Consider the following 19,421-nt stretch of genomic DNA (forward strand, 5'->3'; position numbering starts at 1 on the left):
GCTGTTAAACTCATTCTGCATTTTGCACCCGCGTTTGTGATCCAAGGATGTCGGCGAGAAAAGCTTCAGTAGAAAGCAAGAGGGCTTGTGCTGCGCTAGTTTTATTCAGGCTGTTGTTTGTTGTTCAGGCACTTTCGGAGACAGACTCCACAAGATGGGGCTTTCTGGGAAAGGAAGGAACCTCAAACAGTATCAGCCGGGGTGGCACGTGGGTTGGAGAGGTTGTAGGTGTGCGTGGCTGGAGCATTTGGCTTAGTCTGTGTTCTTTTCCTGGCTGTTTCTCTCCACCTGTCGTAGGATGAAAGTGGTGGCTTTAATCAGGTAAAATAATTACGTAGCACTGGGAAGCTGTCCGGAGCTGAATAACATTTGCATTTCCCGATTTCTAGGAAATGCTGGTTTCTCTATGTGAGCAAAATGATGCAAGTGACAAATAACCCAAGATGATTCTTCTTTCTTTCTTTCTTTCTTTCTTTCTTTCTTTCTTTCTTTCTTTCTTTCTTTCTTTCTTTCTTTCTTTCTTTCTTTCTTTCTTTCTTTCTTTCTTTCTTTCTTCCTTCCTTCCTTCCTTCCTTCCTTCCTTCCTTCCTTCCTTCCTTCCTCCCTCCCTCCCTCCCTCCCTCCCTCCCTCCCTCCCTCCCTCCCTCCCTCCCTCCCTCCCTCCCTCAGTGTGCAGTCAACAGTGTGATAGATTTTATGAAATACAGGTTTGGTTTTGCTTCTCTTTTAATGCAAGATCAGGTACACTTCAGACCTTACGGATATCCAGTCTCATCAAACTCGGGAAGCATTGTAAAGTGCGAGTTGTATTACAACTAAACATTTAAAGGGCACTATTTGTCCTGTTGCAGAACTAGGACTTCAGGGTGTATTCTGGAGAATGCCTGCATGGTGACATTTTGGAAGTCTTTTTAACACGTTTCTTTTTATGGCTATCTATTCATAGCAATTCTCTGTTAATAGCTGTCTGGTAGACTGCTATTGTACTATTAAGTCTAAACTGATATATAGGTAGTCCTTGACTTTCAGCAGTTTTTTTACCATTCAAAGTTTGACCATTCAAAATTACAAACTGAAAATGGTGACATGACCATTTTTCACACTTATGACAGTTGCAGCATCCCTATGATCACATAATTTACATTTGGATGCTTGACAACTGACTCCTATTTATGACGGTTGCAGGGTTCAGGAGTCATGTGAATCCCTTTTGCGATCTGACAGACAAAGTCAATGGAGAAACCAGTTTCACCTACTGTAACAACCATATTACTAATTTAACAACTGTAGTGATTCACTTAACAACTGTGGCAAGAAAAGTCGTAAAATGGGGTAACTCACTTAACAAATTTCTCATAAATTTTGGGCTCAATTGTGATCGTAAGTTGAGAACTAAATGTAAAGTTTCAGAATGGTATCTGAAACTTTACATTTAGTTCTCAACTTACGGAATGGTACTTAAGTATTATACAGTACTCAGGATATAGTCACATAGTGCATTCCTTGGTGAATTAAAACAGTACATTGAATTAATCCATTAAATATATACAGCATGGCATATTCAACCGTGAATTAATTGAATGGGATGAGTTTGTGCCACAATGCAAGCTAAAACATGGCTGGCTATTTTGTGATTCAATATGTAATACAAACATAGATGTATAATTAAAGAACAGAGGGTCTTAACACATGCTTGGCCTAGTAATCCACATATTAAATTATTTTGGTGATAGGAATACTCTTAATTTTACTTTAAACTTTTTCCACTCTGGAAACATAATTAGATTAGATTTTCTGTAGTTAAACACACAGTTTGAAAATGTTTTGAATTGCTACAAATCATTTGGAAGATTATTGTCTACAAATTAGCGAACCAAAGGCAAAGCTTAATGATGGAATTATATAAAAAGGAAAAGGGAAAAATCAGCAAATATTCTTGAGATTAAATAAGTCTAACAACAACCTGCTGAAATAAGTAATGTTCTGGGAGGAGAGGTTGCTATAACTAGATATTTTTTTAGCATTTCCCATCTTCCCTTGCTTCAGTTTTGATAGGATGGCTCCACCAGGTCACATTTAAAGAATGAGAATAGTTTATGATCTGAATGAAATGGCCACTTGTAAATATGATTATGTTTTACTTTTCAACTAATTGTGACTTTTTTCTCAAATTATTATATTAGTAATGTTTGTGTGTTACTGGTCATATTCTATTATAAAAACTGGTTTGCTAAAAGATTATTGGTATACCAATCAACTTAGTACTATTAAGATTTTTACTAGCAATTTTATTTCATATGATTTTACATTTGTTCAATTTTCCATGGGTATATCAATGTTTGGTGTCAAGCTCAGAGCTAAAGGAAAGTTCTTCTAAGTCACGGGTGTCAAACGTGATTGGGACATATCACATCATTTCTTGCCTTTGCGGAACCAGGGTGGACATGACCTGCACATCTGGCCTGCAAGTCGCCAGTTTGACACCCAGGGATTCAATGGGGTCAACTGGTGGTGGATCAGCTTGCATCTGCGTCGAGGCCTGCTACCCTCGCAGCTGATCAATGTGGCGGCGCCAAATGCACCCATTGCTCAAACCGTCCCTGTAAGAGCAGGGGGCGGTTAGTTGTAAAATATGTCCCAGTAACCATTTCAGCTCACCCCCGTAGTTGCGTGTGAATATTAGGTCGCCCATTTAAAATGACCGGGGCTCAGCCGGCGATGTCCAGTGATTTATCCACGCAGTAACTTAGGTGAAGCTGATCAAGGTTGATTCGGAGGCGGCGACCTATTAACAACTCTGCGGGGCTACGGTTAGTCAATGGGCAGGGTACAGTGTGCTGTAATAAAAGGTATTTATTCACCCAGGCTTGCCAATCCCCTGGGCCTAACCTCACTAGGGATTTCTTAATGGATCGTACCGTTCGCTCCGCCATACCATTACTCATGGGGTGGTAAGGAGCCACCAGGGCATTTTATGTATGCCATGCCCAGCCAAGAACATCTGGAAAGATGTAGCCGTTAGTTGGGCCCCATTATAAGACACCACAATGTCTGGACACCCGTGGGTCGCGAACAGTCATTGCAGTGCTCATATGAGAGCCTCGGTAGTGGTTGATGGCATTAGAATGAACTCCACCCACTTAGAATATGCATCGACCACTACCAAGAACATCTGTTTGTGAATAGGGCCTGCAAAATCCAAATGGATCCATGACCACGGGCCCTTTGGCACTTCCCATTTTTACGGCGGTGCGATGGTGCAGGGTGCCCAAGGAAGGAGTCGCCTCAGAACTATTGTGCAGGCTGTGGCGGAAACCATCCCTGTGCTTGGTGCCGTTTTAAAAATGCTATGTGCCAGAATTGCGGAAAGAAGACATCTGGCGAAGGTGTGCCGCTCGACTCCCCCTCTCCATATGATTGTCCAGCCTATCATACGCCAGCCGCCAAAGCACATCAGACTGCTGAAGATCGTTTTGCAATCTTTCATGACCAGTGGCATTCACCTGATGCTAGTTGTCAAGCTAACACAATGTCAGGCAGCAAAATCTACTTCAACGTCCACATTGAAGGCAACCCCTGTCGCATGGAAGTGGACACCGGCTCATCCAGATCCATACTGTCTTGGTCTACCTTGAAGCATCTGATGCCATCCCTTTCAAAGAAGCTCCTATTCCCTTGCTCCCTCAAATTGCGGGACTACCAAGGAAATAATATCCCAGTTGTGGGCAGTGGTAAATTTAAAGTGGCCACCATGAAATTTTCAGGGTACCTACCACTCATCGTGGTCCAGGGCACTCTTCCCAGTCTATTTGGTTTAGACTGGTTCGACACCCTGGGCCTCAGCATTGCTGGAGTACTTACCACTAGGGGCAGTGACGAGTGGGCCATCCTGAAGGACGAGTTTGCCATTGTCTTTGATGGGTCTGTAGGTAATTATAGGGGAACCCCCATTAGTTTTAACCTAGACCCTCAGGTACCACCCATCTGCCTTAAACCTAGAAGGTTGCCTCTGGCTTTGCATCCAAAGGTAGATGCTTAGCAATAGCAATAGCAGTTAGACTTATATACCGCTTCATAGGGCTTTCAGCCCTCTCTAAGCGGTTTACAGAGTCAGCATATCGCCCCCACAGTCTGGGTCCTCATTTCACCCACCTCGGAAGGATTGAAGGCTGAGTCAACCTTGAGCCGGTGAGATTAGAACCGCTGAACTGCAGATAACAGTCAGCTGAAGTGGCCTGGAGTACTGCACTCTAATCACTGCGCCACCTCGGCTCTTAGACAAATTAATAAATTAATGCTTAGACAAATTAATAGCTCAGGGTGTATTAGAACCAGTGGATTATGCTAAGTGGGAGACCCCTATTGTTATACCTTTGAAGTCAGATGGTTCTATCAGATTGTGCATGGATTACTTAGTGCACGATAAATAAAGGGCTTCAGGCTAATCCTTACCCTGTCTCTGGTCCAGGAATTGCTCCACACGTTGGGGCAGGGCTCCATCTTCGCCAAATTGGACCTTGCCCAGGCGTATCAGCAGCTCCCTGTGGATGATGTGACTGCTGAAGCGCAGACCATCGTTACCCACAGAGGAGCTTTTAAGTGCTGGCGGCTCCAGTTTGGTGTAAGTGTCGCCCTGGGCATCTTTCAGGGTCTTATGGAGCGGTTGCTCCATGGTATCCCTGGAGTCGTCCCTTATTTCGACGATGTGTTCATCTCTGCCTGGGATAGCACTGATCTCCTTGCTAAAGTGCGAGCAGTTTTGTCAAAGTTCCAGGAAGTGGGGTTAAAACCCAGACCTTCCAAATGCCAAATTGGGGTTTCTGAAGTTGATTTTTTAGGGTACTTGATTGATGCCAAAGGCATCCATCCAACCCCCTTGAAGTTGGCAGCCATTAAACAGGTGCCAGTGCGTACTAGTAAGGCTCAGTTACAAGCTTTCCTGGGGCTTTTAAATTTTTATGCTGTGTTTTTGCCCCATAAGGCATCAGTGGCAGAGCCACTGCATAGGCTCCTAGATGCCAAAGCTGTATGGAAGTGGGGTCACGAGGAGGCAGCAGCATTCACAGCTATGAAAGATCTTTTGACTTCCAGTGCTGTTCTTATCCAATACAGTGAACACCTTCCCCTGACTCTAACTTGCGACGCTTGGCTGGAGTGTGCGTGGCCACGTCCTCGGGGCACGGATATAACAAAGGACACACCTGCCCATTGATGTTATGGTATCCACCCACTACACAAATGCCTTCATATTCTTTGCATCCTTCTCCACAAATATGCTTTTTGGTTTGGAGACTTTTTGAATATATTTGAACTATATGTGAAAAGTATAGAATAAAAGATAGCAATGGAATATTTCATTATTAAAGTCTGCAGGTACTACTTAAAATGTAAAAAATTATCTGTCTAATGTTCATTTGGATTTATTCAGTGTTCTGTTCGGGACTCCCTGAGAATGTATATTTAGGGTATTGTATAAAGTGGGAAAAAATAATTTAGTTATAATTGTTTAATATTCTCATTTTACTTTTCAAATTTAAGTATGCTTACTTTTTTTTAAAGGGCAGCCATACTCTGAGCAGTACTGAGCATTTTTCAAAATGAGGCAATTATGAAGAATCAAACATTTGTGCCTCACAAATACTCTGGAATGTAGTGCCTTTCATTCTGTCTGATATCCTTGGTAACTAAATTGTTTCTGATGGATGTCTTGCACCCACACAACATTAATTTGCATTCTAGTTTCAGCCTGTGAAAAGTCACTGACATTGAAGGTTTAACAATAACTCTTTTAAAGCTTGATGTTTTAGTTGTTGAAATTTTTCTGGCTTTGCATTTGTTTTTAATATTTGCATTCAAGTGGAATGGTGCGGCATTTTTAATACAGTCAAGATGATGAAAAGAATTTCGGTACTTACCTTACCCTTACTTGCTCTGTTAAACTATTTGTTTTCCTAAATTGCCAACCTGCTATCATATACTGTGCTAGATAGATGTAAAATCTGTTCTGCAGACTGAGATAGTTATGAAAGCATCCTGCTTTGGCCGAAATAGGCATATTAGAAAATCAGAAGTTGTTTTCCTGTACCCTCTTGTGCAAATACCAGTAGTACTTACATTTCTCTTTTTAAAAAAAATATTTTTATTAAATGTTTTAATCTTTAAAAACAATAGGAAGGACACACTTATGTGTGAAAAATAATAACATAGATAAGAAACCTTTGGTGACATTAAAGAGAATGAAGCTATTGCTTCAAATATTTCTTATCTAATTGATTTAAATTTAAGGTATAGGTCAGTAATGGCTAACCTTTTTGTTGTTGGGTGCCAAAAATGTAAGAGTGTCAATGCAATAGCACGTGTGCGTGCAGGAACCCATAATGCAAAGACCGCCCCCACATGCGCATGCGTGCACAATTCCCCCACTCTCCCCCACCACGTGCGCCACACTGCTCGCCTTCAAGCTGAGATTGGTATTTCATCCAGGGAGCTGAAAGAGGCCGTTTTTGCCCTCCCCAGGTTCCAGAAAAGCCTCTGGAGCCTTGGGAGGACAAAAAAGAGCCCACCGTAAGTTCAGAAAACTTTTTGTAGGCCTGTTGGACCCATGTTTTGCCCTGTCCAGGCTTCAGAGGCTTTCCTGGAGCCCGACGAGGGCGAAACCTACCTCTCCCGGCTCTCTGGAAGGCTGAAAATTAGCTGGCCAGCACACGTATGTGCACTGAAGCTGACGGCTCACATGCCAGCAGATATGGCTCCACGTGCCACCTGTGGCACGTGCACCATAGGTTTGCCATCATGGGTATAGGTGATCCAGCTAAAAAATATATACGTAAACATGGTTAGTGACTCATCTGAAAAAAAAAGCTAAAAACATACTGATGATGTATTTGAAAAGCACTGATATTTTTAAACAATTTCATTGCCATTTTGAGGTAAATGTAAACATTACTTCAAGAGAGTTCTTATTGAAAAGTTTGTTTAATTATTAGATAACACAAACCTTTTTTTTCTTCTAGTGGTGGAAAAGACAGTTCTTACAATATGATGCATTGTGTTGCTGCTGGTCATCAGATTGTTGCCTTAGCCAATTTAAGGCCTATTGAAGACAAAGGTAAGGATTCCATATTTCCTCTTAAGAACCTTTGAACTCTTCATCTAGAGCCAGTATTTTATCATTTTATTTGTCAAACAAAAGTGGAAAATGTATGAACTTGGTAAGAGTGCTTTATAGAGCATGGGAAATTACTTTATACTACATTAGATTACCGTATTTTTTGTAGTATAAGATGCACCGGAGTATAAAACACACCAAAGTTTTGAAGAGGCAATTTTTTTGAAAGTAGGTAGGTAGAGAGAGAGAGAGAAAGAGAAAGAAATACAGTAGATAGGGAGAGAGAGAGAATAGTTAGGTAGATCGAGGGATAGAGGGAGAGAGAAGTACAGTAGATAGGTAGGAAGAGAGAGTGTATTTAGGCAGGTAGGTAGGTAGGTGGATAGAGAGAGAGAAATAGAAAGAGATAGAGCGAAATACAGTAGATAGGAAGAGAGTGTGTTTAGGTAGGTACGTAGGTAGGTAGGTAGGTAGGTAGGTGGATAGAGAGAGAGAAATAGAAAGAGATAGAGCAAAATACAATAGATAGGTAGGGAGAGAGATAAAGGGATAGAAAGAGAGAGAGAAGTACAGTAGGTAGGGAGAGAGTGTGTAGGTAGGTAGGTAGAGGGATAGAGAGAGAGAAATACAGTAGATAGGTAGGGAGAGAAAGTAGGTAGATAGGTAGGTAGATAAAGGGATAGAGAGAGAAATAGAGAGAGAGAGAGAAATACAGTAGGTAGGTAGGGAGAGAGAGAGTGTAGGAAGGTAGAGGGATAGAGAGAGAGAACTAGAGATAGAGAGAAATATAGTAGATAGGTAGGTGTTTCTGCTGGCACAGCACTTGATCAATGTAATTCCCAAAAACGGGCCTGTTTTTTCCCCCCAAAAAGCATGAATAGCCTTGGGGGGGGCCCTTGTAGAGTGCTCGCAGGGGGGCAAAAACGAGCAAAAAACGGCCTGTTTTTCGTGAAAACGGACCCATTTTTTGTCAAAAAAAGTGCATGTATAGCCTTATGAAAGCTTATAGAGTGCTGCTGGGGCTGCGGGGGTGGAACACGGCTTGTTTTTTGCTTATTTCTGCCCTCCCCAGCCTCAGGAACTCTCTGAAAGCCTCCATAAGGGTATGCATGGCCATTTTGGTGAAGGGGCAGGGTTTCAGGAGGCAAAAATGCTGTATTCGATGTATAAGATGCATCCAGATTTTCAGCCTCTTTTTTTGGGGAAAAAGGTGCATCTTATACTCCAAAAAATACGGTATGTCTGTGTAACTCATAATTACACAGTGTAAAAAGTATTGCAAATTCTATATTTGCTTGGGAGTATGTATACACAGAACATTAGAGTTAAAAAAGTAAGTCTTTGTGGAAAGAATTGCTCTGGGTAAGATTGGTGTCCCCGGCTAAGTTGTTTATAGGAGATAATAAGCTCGGTTAATATACTGCAGTTCTCTGTGTTACATTTGTTTTAAACATTAATCTTCACCAGAAACACCAATGTTGCCATTTAAGCTACAGGATTATTTTAAGGGTTATTGTGCATGAGATGTCATAAACTTTGATTTATTATAGCATTGGAAGTTGCAGTAAATTACATAAATATTAAATTAGGAGTTCATTTAGAGAGTATTTTTTGTGATGTTTTGAAATAAAACATTGCTGATGTTTAAGATTATTTTGTGTTTACACTTCATACACAGGTAGGATTTCTAAGAATTTAAACGTATCCCTCCAAATTGATAATATATTTATAACAATTTAGAACCAGTTTTGAGTAATTGTTAAATTACTGATTTAGAAACTGGGAGACTCTGAGTTCTGATCCTCTTTTGGGCATTAAAGCTGGATAGGTTACTTTGGGGACAGCTCTTTGATATGTGTGATAAATCTAATGATATTTTGATCAGAACTCTATTATCTATACATGTTTACTCAGAGAAACATGTTTATCTTTTATCAAGGTGTATGAAGGTACTGAGGTGTACACATAGAGAACAGGTGAACAATTTGGTTAATCAAATGGAAACATTAATATTTGTTTTAGTGCAGGGATCTCCAAACTTGACAAGTTCAATACTTGCGGTCTTCAACTCCCAGAATTCCCCAGCCAATATGACTAACTGAGCAATTCTGGGAGTTGAAGTCCACAGGTCTTAAAGTTGCCAAGTTTGGAGCCCCATGGTTTTAACGGCTTGGATCCATGGTAATTTTACTAAGAATACAAGGAATTCTTCCATCTGTTGTAAACTTCTGATGCTTTTACCAGTGGATCAAGGGTACTTTATTGATGCTGCTTCCTACTGGTGAAGAAGATGAATTTATTGATTATCCTATTTCTCAATCTCCTACTCTCTTACCAAAAGTCCTGAAGTGGGTTGAATAGTTTTTTTGCACTAGTGGTGGTCTGAAGGAAACACATTCCAGCCCATAATTTATAGAGTACTGTAAGGTTATCTTCCCCCTATTTAGGATGTGCCTCAGAATGACTTATTATAACAGTTTGTTTAGTATTATTTCAGTCATAAAAGCATTTATATCTTTCAGCCAGAAAGATTCAGAAAAGGCTTGTACAATAATAGAAATGATAGTTGCTGTCTTTGAGAGCACTACAAAGTAGACAGGGCAATAAAACTTCAAGGGCACTTCTTAATGTTTCATGATTCTTATTATGGCAAGCTATAGTGCAAGTGATGAACTTGCTGGTCTTTGTCACAGGATTTTGGCCTTTGTGGCAGGGTGTCCCACTCAGTGGGTCAGAACAGCAGCAAGCAGACACTGTTAACTTCTAGGATATTTTTTACAGGTTTTTTTTAAATCATGATTGTTTCTGCACTTATACCATTATAACTTTTACAAAGGTCAGCAATTTTTTAGAAGGAAGGAAGAAACGAATGAATGATGACATCCTGGGCTGACTCCTAATACGAGAATGAATTTTTGTTGGTGCATGTTAAAAACAATCTCCATGTACAGGGAAGCTGTGACCATAGTTGATAAAATTTATTCATTTTTAAGATGCTTGGGATGTTTTCAGTATTATTCTCTGTTTTGCATTTGGGAGTAATTGAGATGAAATTGGGGGTAGAATATATTTTTATTGTATAAAAGGAGTTTTTAAAAAAGGAGCGCTGTAAACAGTGTTTAGTTTAATATATATTTGGAGTAATGTTCTTGACTGTACATTCAATAATGTAGAAATGCTTTGTTTGCCTTTCAGAAGGATTTGATGAATTGGACAGTTACATGTATCAAACAGTGGGCCATCAAGCTATAGATTTATATGCTGAAGCAATGGGCTTGCCTCTCTACCGTCACACGATTAAAGGTACCAGCGTTAACACAGGCAGCATCTACACAAAATGTGAAGGTGATGAAGTGGAAGATCTTTATCAGCTTCTGAAACTTGTCAAGGTATTTTGTATGGCAATTTCTTCTTTTAAATATAAGGATTAAACCTATATACATCAAGCCTAGCATCGCCTATTCTGTTATAATGATCTGTATTTTTGCAATATATTCGGTTTCCAATAGAGAATAAACCTGGAAGAAGTGGCCTTTATTTATAGCTTGTTCTGCTCTTTATTCTTCCTGCTTCAGGTTAAATATCCCATTATTGCTATAAAATTATTTATTAATTTATGCTAAGTAATACATCACATTGGTATAGTGATCCAATATGTTCCAGATTTTACACTGCTGATATATAACTTTTTCTTGTGCCCAATTTATGTTGTATACTTTTTGTGTACTTAACTGTAGTTTCTATGTTAACAGCCCATAAATTTTAAAGTAAAATCAAAAAGAACAGAATTTATTCATTACATTGTATTATTTATTTAAAGCATAATTGTGGATACACTGAATTACCAGAATAGCGCTTTTAGAAGATAGAAAACATTACTGAAATGAGGTGATATAATGTAAACCATGGCTTATTGGAATGAGCAATAGTGAGTCACTCGGTATCATGTTTCCTTCTAGTAATATGATTAAATGTGAGAATAATTCAAGAAGCTTTAAATATTTTCAGTATTGCACTCAAAGTGAGTTATAAAAATTAAAAGACTTCTAAGGATTCTGCAAAGAAAGAATGCCTCTTTTTGAATTGATATATATATGCAATATAAATAGAAGGCTACATTTAGACATCTAAGCTCACCTATATACGTATAATGAATTGTTTGACTGGTGCAATTGACTAGATATTTTTGTACTAGCTCCATAGACCTTTAACATGAAAATACTGATAAAAATGTAAAAAATTCTCTTTACCATTTTAAATAAGTGGGTCATAATTATGTGAATTATGATATTCAAACTAGAAATCTTAATTACTGTAGTCTCTATAAAACAGATTGTTTTATATGTTTATTGTTTAGATTTTGAGGTTCTATATTACTGGATGATTTCTCATATAAATATCCGTCCTGGAATAGATGAAACAATCGTGACTATTGGTCTGAAAGTTGGTGGATTAATTTCAAATAGGATGCTTATTGTTTTTGTTCTAATAGAGAAATTATACTTAGAAGATTTTCAACAATAACTAGGAATATAATAATTCTTATGTTGTTTCTAAACTTGGATTTCCTTTTTAGAACAATGGTGTGTTTAACAGGCACCCAACTACAGAGAGATCAGTTATGGATCTCAGCAGAATATTTTTAGCATGCACACTGGTTGAAGGAAATGGACCATTGCTTTGAACAGAAATGTAGGTGGAAAAATGAGGCCACCAGAAGGTTGTTCACTCCAAATTTAAACATTTCTGAATTGGATACCTGTGGCTACAGCTTATCCTCCTGGATTATTTTGTTTCTTTCTGGTTTGGTGTTTAGCTTTATTACCACAAATAATTACTGTAGGGCAATGACTGAGATAATGTGTTGGAAATTGTGAGTCTCCTGTGAATGCAGTGTAGGCATTTAACCTCTGCTGTAATAAACAGTCTGAAAAAGCATCAGCTAAATATTACACACAAAACAAAAGCTTTAATGCTATGTGTGGTATCCTATGTGTACAGTGGAAGCAAACTCATAGATGAAACAAACTTGGGCATCTTTATTTTTTTCTCCAATTTATTCTGAATGTCTTTCTTGGCTGCTTGCTAAATTAAGTGTACAATCTCTCACTGCAAAAATAGTAACACAAGGCATAATGAGGATAGAAGTACTGATCCTAGAGATATTGGTTCCATAGAGGTTCTGAAAAAAGAGATTTCAATTGAGCACAAGTTTGCTTTGCTCTAAAGCAATGGCTTCAAGATTGTTCCAGCTTTACCTTTGCATTTACCAGAGGATCCTTAATAAGCATATCCAGTAAGCAATAGAGAAACTTCATGGAAAAGAAGTTAATATATCTTTTATTTTACATGCAAAATGTATTCTTATCAGGTCACATAGATCAAGTGAAACATTTGTGTAAGACAGTTTGTGTGCAAGAGATAAAAACAACAACCACTTTTTCATGAAAGTAAGATGTAAGAAATGATTACATGCGTGTGAAAGCTTTGGAAACTATGGCTAGACGAACGCAGATTTCTGTCCTGTTTGAAAACATTTGTCTTTTAACTTTTATGATGGAGAATAGCTCAAACTATTCCATTTCCAAAGGGATGAAAAAGTTGTAGTAATAATATGAGGTAGGAGTTGGCACCAGCTAGGATGTCAGCTCACCTATTTTTAATAGAGTGACAGAATCTAAAATTAAATAAACAAATTAAGCACTCCCTCCCCCAAAGACTTGAAATCTTAAGGATGCCCATGCTTGGGCAGTAAAGACCTGCATTATTTTAGCTTTTAAGAAATATTTTATTTGAAATTAGCCCCAGTGCCATTGTATAGTGTCAGAAGTGTCTTAAAAAGTTTTCTTGCTGTTGACTTAAAACTGAATGCATTGAAGTTAGCTTATTGTTTAAGGGATAGGGTTTTTAAATTTGTAGTATCATTAGACTTGATTTTAATACACAGTATAGTTCTTAGAGAATTGTTCTAACTTTTTCCATGCCAGAAGATTATTTTTGGCTGAGGTAGGAGGGGGAGGAAAGGAAATGTATTATTGATCAATTAAATTAAATGATTAATAGTAGGACAAACTTGCTTTTCATTTTATTCCAGACAGCAAGGACTGAATACATTGTTATTATCTGGAGGATAACAGTCAGTTATGACATAAATTAATGCTAATGTTAAATCTTGACAACTTCTGCTTTGGAAGTTTGTGCATGATATTTATAACTATAGTTGAAAGAGATGTTATCAAGTTGTCTTGGACTAAATAAGTGATGTGTTTTTTTTCTAAGTAGATATTAATTTCACTGAAAGAAAATTCAAAGATATAAATATATGGAATCAATTGCATTTATGAAAATCATTCAATAACCATGCTTTTACAGCTGAAGTCATTTAAAGCACTTCTAAAATTGCACTTGAAAACTTGCCTATCTCAGTACATTATTGGGTACTTTATAAGAACAAGAATTTGGGATTAGGGGAAAAAAGGAAAAGGAGATAGGGAGGGAGGGAAGGAAGGAAGGAAGAAAGGAAGGAAAGGAAAGAAAGTAAGAGAAAGAAAAAGAAAGAGGAAGGAAGGAAGGAATAAAGGAAGGAAAGAAAGAAAGCTTTTCATTTTTTTCTATGGGCAGGTAGTTGCACTTAAGAATTGATGATCTAGATGTGAGTGCAGTATATTCAAACAGCCTCTTAGAGTGTTCCTTTTCCCTGAGAAATAGACATCCAGCTTTTGGTTAGAAACCTTTAATGAAGATAAACCAGCTGATACAATTGCAGGGCTCACACATTGTGCCCTAATCTGAGTTAGTTTTGGCTTTGCCAATTAAGGATTATGAGAATTGATGTAATACCCATCTGGAAGATACCAACAAATTACAGAAATTGGATTGAAGCAATGTTTTTTTTGTGTTTATATTTGGGAAATAATTATTGCAGTGTGTCATAAATTTGCAGTTGTTGCTCAAAATGTAATTCTTTTGAGTTGGAAGTTGAAGGAGTTGAAATGAAATTATTTCAGTCTTTAGATTCTTACAACATTCCAAGAGTCCTTTTGACTTATACTAGTCTTACAATCTACATTTAATAATCAAATATGAAAAGTTACTAATGGAAATCTGGCTATAATTCAGAGTGACCCATCTTGCCGTTTGGCTTTTAAAAAAAATTGATAAAGATCTTTGCAAAGTTTGAAACATTGATTTATTTAAATAAAACCTAATACAATGTTCATTAAAAGTTCCAAAGTGGAGTAAAACTACTCTAGACATAATAAAATTAATAACTTTACAGCATCTGTAAAGTCAATACATTTTCCAGAATCATAAAATACTAAACTCTGTTGTAATACATACTGAAAAAGTGTACTTTTACTTGATGCTGAAAAATAAGAGTAAAGGTAGTAGTAGGCAAGATCTTTTGGATAGCTTTCTAGATTTGAATAGTATGACTGTAAAAACTCCCTCCTGCTTTCTCGTCCATTCACTCATCTAGCCATCCATCCATCCATCCATCCATCCATCCATCCATATTTAAGAACATAGCTAATGTACTACGATGGTTAAATGTTGCACTAGAAACAGGGAGATTTTAGGCGTAGAAGGCAGCTTGATGACCTTGGACCTGTCACACCTTCTCAGCCCTAATCAGTATTAGCCTCAATCAGTGTTGAGATGCCAGATGAAAAACCAAACTTGTCATTACATCTTGGTAACTACTCCTTGAACTGAAACTCAGTGCAAAACAAAGTGATCCTACAACCAAGTGGGACAACTCTACAAATACAAATATTCACAAGATGAATTAAGTAGCACTGAGATAGTATGCTGAACCAGTGCATATCCACACAGTATACATACATTAGAGATACTAAGCGTTCAGTTATAAGAGTATACACGCTTGAATTTTGTGCACTTTAATCTTCCTTCCATTTTCCCCAAAACATTGCACGTCCATTAGTTTGATCATTCATAAGAATTGACTTGTTATAATATAATAGAACATAATAACTTAATTATGCATCTAAAATACAGTGCATGTATTATTATTGTTAGTATTGTTTTAATAGCTAAGTCATTTACTTCATTCTGTTTGATTAAATAATTCTAGAAAGTATAGTAGATAGTATTTGGTATACATATCTGAGATGATATTCTGGTGCAGTGCTCCTAATGGACAAACTATTAATTTAATCTCCTGATTTATTTTAGATATAATGCTTAAGGCAGTTTGGTATTGTATTATAAGACTGATGTCTTCAGTTGTGCAGTAGATCAGGAACAAATGTCTTCAATTGGTTGGTTGTGCCATTGATCCAATAGTTTCCAAAATGGGTCCAAGATGTGTATATGTCTTATGAAAAACATTTCTTAAGAATGTATTAATTGTTGCATGATGATATGTTTTGAACGGGAACATAATTATAATTTACATTTTTATTAGTAGTAGATGATATTTTTTGTGTTAAGGTGAAACATGGTTTATTACTTTGCCCAATGACATGGAACAAGAGAAACATAGAGTCAAAATGTGTGTGCTAATATCCTACTTTGTTACTGATTGTCTACCTGCTTATATATTACTATAAGCGTATTATCTTTTAAAACAGAACTTTTAAAAGATGTTTTCTCAACTGTAGATCCATTCACATATTCTACTTGGCACATTTACATTGCCACTAGAATTATTATTTTTTCTACTTAGTCTCTCATTATTATAATGAACTTCTACTTAATAGTAATAATTTATTTGAATCCTTTGTGTCTCTGTTCATTATGTTCAGTGTGACTATAATTTGTAGAAATATTGATAGATTTTTATCAAGTATCATGTTTCCCTGAAACTAAGACCTGGTCTTATTTTATTTTTTTATTTTCCCTCAAAAAGTGGCACCAGGTCTTACTTTTGGGGGGGATGTCTTCCATGGTCTCACCTAGTAGCGGCAGCACTGACAGCTCTGCCCAGCAGGAGCCTGTGTGGCCAATGCTGGCCCACTTTACTGTCACTTGTACGAGGCCTCCCCGGCCTCCCTTTCACTGTCAGAAAGGCCTCTGCAGCTGAGAAACGAGCTCTGGCAGTCTCTGATGGTGAAATGGAGGTCTGGGGGCACCATGCGTGTCAATCCAGAACTTGTTTTTTGGCTGCAGAGGCCTTTCCTGAAGGCCTCTGACAATGAAATGGAGGCGGGGGGATGATGCACACAAGCAGTGGCAGGTGGCTACAGAAGAAGTGGGCCGGCAAGGCGAGGCAGCTGTCGGAGTGTGTGATGCCTGGCTGCAACTGTCCAAAGATAAGCAGCTCCAATCCCCCACCCTAGCTTGATTTTTGCCCTTCCTCCTTGCCCCACCCCATGCAATCAGCTGCAATGGAGTGGGTGGGGTCTTAACTAGGGCTTATTTTGAAGAGTAGGGCATATATTGGGCACACATGGAAAAATCAAGCTAGGTCTTATTTTTGGGATAAGTCTTATATTGGAGAAAACACAATAAATTGATCCTTGGAATAGTGGAATAGCCATTTCAAGATGGTCCTGACTATAAGTGTTGAAGTCCAGCTCATTTGATCAAAATTCATGTGATCAAAATTCAGACACTTGGCAATTGACTCCTATTTATGACGGCTACAATGTCCTGAAATCATTGGCTTACCTTTTGTGACCTTCTAACAAGCAAAGTCAATGGGGAAGCCAGATTCACTTAACAACTGTGTTACTAACTTAACATGTCCAGTGATTCACTTAACAACTGTGGCAAGAAAGGTTGGGACAAAATTCACTTAATAAATGTCTCACTTAGCAACAGAAATTTGGCCTTCATTGTGGTCATAATGTTAAGGACTTCTTGTGCAGCTTTGAATTTACAGTAGGTTCAACTAATACAAACTGGTACATTAGTTGTTTTAATAATTCTATGTGCCACTGACCATAAGAAAAGCTGAGAGCCAAAGAATCAAGGCCTTTGAACTATGGTGCTGGAGAAGACTCCTGCAAGTCCCTCAAACCGGTCAGTCCTAGAGGAGATCAACCCTGACTGCTATTTAGAAAGCCAGATCCTGAAGATGAAACTCAAATATTAATGAGAAGAAAGGACTCACTGGAGAAGAGCCTAATGCTGGAATGATTGAGGGCAAAAGAAGAAGGGGATGACAGAGAATGAGATGGCTGGATGGAATCACTGAAGCAGTAGGCATGAGCTTAAATGGACTCCAAACGATGGTAGAGACATGAAGACCTGGAGGAATGTTGTCTATGGGGTCGTGATGCTTTTGATAAAGTGCATGAATAAAGAGATCACAGAAACAGCCTTTGAAGCAATTTGCAAACTTATAAAGAGGTGTCATTGTTTTAATTATTTGAAAAGAGGTACTTTTTGCTTTTACATGTTGCAAAGTACCTTGGTTTGAATGTATTGGACAGACCCAGAAGACTCATCTAAAGTTAGTTATACCTGGGACTAAGAAACCAGAGGCAGTAATAAAAAAAATGGGGCGGGATAAATTGAGAGTGATTCTGGGAGGGAATTGAAAGAGGCTAAAAGATGGTTGCTATCTTCTTAGTTGGATGTTGTTTTTAGATTAAGTGGTTTTGCATCATTTTCCAAAATTATTATAAGGATACATTTAATCTTATTTGAAAATAAACTGAATTGGAATCATGTTCCTGGGGAATACTTTCCCAAGTGTTGCATCTGTCTTTCTAAAGTCATTAATAAACAATTAGATGCCCCTGCAGTTCATCTGAAAATTGTAGGACTGGTTCCTGTCCCCCCCCCACTCCAAAAAAGTAGCTGCTTACTGGGTGAAATATAAACTTTTATGTAAATACTCATGTGAATTTGTCTCTATTGGGTATATGGAATTGCAACCAGTTGTATTTCTTCTGAATAAGCATAGAAAGGAAAACTAGTGATGAAAGATGACTAGGAAACCTTGGTTTCTTTTCCTAATCAGTCCTAAGACTCCGATTTCCAGATTTTCTTAATTTTCCCCTGCCACGTTATTCTAATGTGGCCTTGCTTGATGAATGTAGCATTCTGGATCTATAAGATTCTCTCACATGTATTTGAAAATGGGCAACTAAGGCATTGTTTACAGGACGTCAAACTTGCTACACATTGATAAACACACATTTCCTCCCTTTATCAGGGATATTGCAGAATGTGAAGTATGGGTTTCCAATTGTACTCATTCTTTTCAAACCTCTTCCTGTTTAAAAGTTAAGCTTCACTAATTGGAAGCTGATCAGTCCCTGAATTTTTTTTCATTTTGTCTTTAAAGTCTGTTTATTAGTCATTAAATCTAACCTTTACCTAGTTCAGTTTGGCAAGACTTCAGAAAGAAACAGTATATTTATTCTTAAGAAGATCGTGTCATCTTTCTAAATGCAAAATGAGCATTAATTAACTATAATATTTACAAATCATTTTGCTTTAATATTCCTTTAAGAATGCTACCACTTTAAATGAAGTATTTGTATATTCATAAAAATAGTCCATACTTCTCTAGTAGCCAGTAGATTTCTAATTATCACTTAAAATCTAATATTGCTACACAGCCACTATTGGATCTTGTTGAAATTTATTTTATTTTATTTTTTGCAAAAATGAAATCTATAATTTACTTTAATAATAATCTTTACAGCAATCACAATTAAAAATTAATGGGAAGTATGTTAAAGATTTCTGAACTGTTTAAAGTCACTTATCAAAATGTTTCTCTTGGATTTACTGTGACACAGGAGTGGATTTGGTTTCAGTAAGCCACGTATTTGAGAAGCAGTTGTAGTTTAAGTCATAAGGGCAATATATACATTGTAAAAACACTTTTGGAAACCCTTTACATTTGATCAAGTCATTTTAGGACTGAACCCTGTGTAGATCCACTGAAGATGCTGAATTGTGAAAATTAGTTTTTAAATTAGCAAGTCTTGAAAATAATTATGTCAAGAAAGGAACTAAAAACAGTTGTCTTTTTATGAGGCAGGAGTAGCTAAGGGAACTTTCAGATTATATATAGGATGTTCTTACTAAACAATAGAAATATATGAATGAAAAATACTATTTCTTTTTTATTTAGTTTCCAATCAGCTTGTAGTATTGCATTGCAGAGGTAAAATTACACATGCTTAAAGCCCTGTTGAAGTAAATGAAATCGAAGTATTAATTTAAGATGCTACAGACAAAAGGTTCATATAGAGAAAAATATTGCTCTTATTTTGATAATACATCAAATACATACATTTTCTATCTATATAACTATATCTATAGTTATCTATACATATAGATAACAAGTTTGATTAATGCAATGAAGGTAATTTACATTTCCTGTTTT

At 37.4% G+C, this 19,421-nt stretch overlaps 1 protein-coding gene across 1 annotated transcript in view; it reads left to right on the forward strand.

Moving 5' to 3' along the window:
- Positions 1-216: 216 nt before the first annotated feature.
- DPH6 (diphthamine biosynthesis 6) overlaps positions 217-19,421 on the forward strand; it is a 218,798-nt gene continuing 199,593 nt past the window's right edge. The window contains exons 1-3 of the mRNA XM_087723172.1: positions 217-321; positions 7,014-7,108; positions 10,304-10,497. Coding sequence (XP_087579298.1) covers positions 299-321; positions 7,014-7,108; positions 10,304-10,497 — 312 coding nt within the window. The 5' untranslated portion in view covers positions 217-298. The remainder of the gene's footprint in view (positions 322-7,013; positions 7,109-10,303; positions 10,498-19,421) is intronic.

Source organism: Thamnophis sirtalis, unplaced genomic scaffold (assembly GCF_051295495.1).
Source record: "Thamnophis sirtalis isolate CommonGarterSnake01/CBP01778 unplaced genomic scaffold, rThaSir2_p1.2 scaffold_1, whole genome shotgun sequence".
Taxonomy (NCBI): Eukaryota; Metazoa; Chordata; class Lepidosauria; order Squamata; family Natricidae; genus Thamnophis; species Thamnophis sirtalis.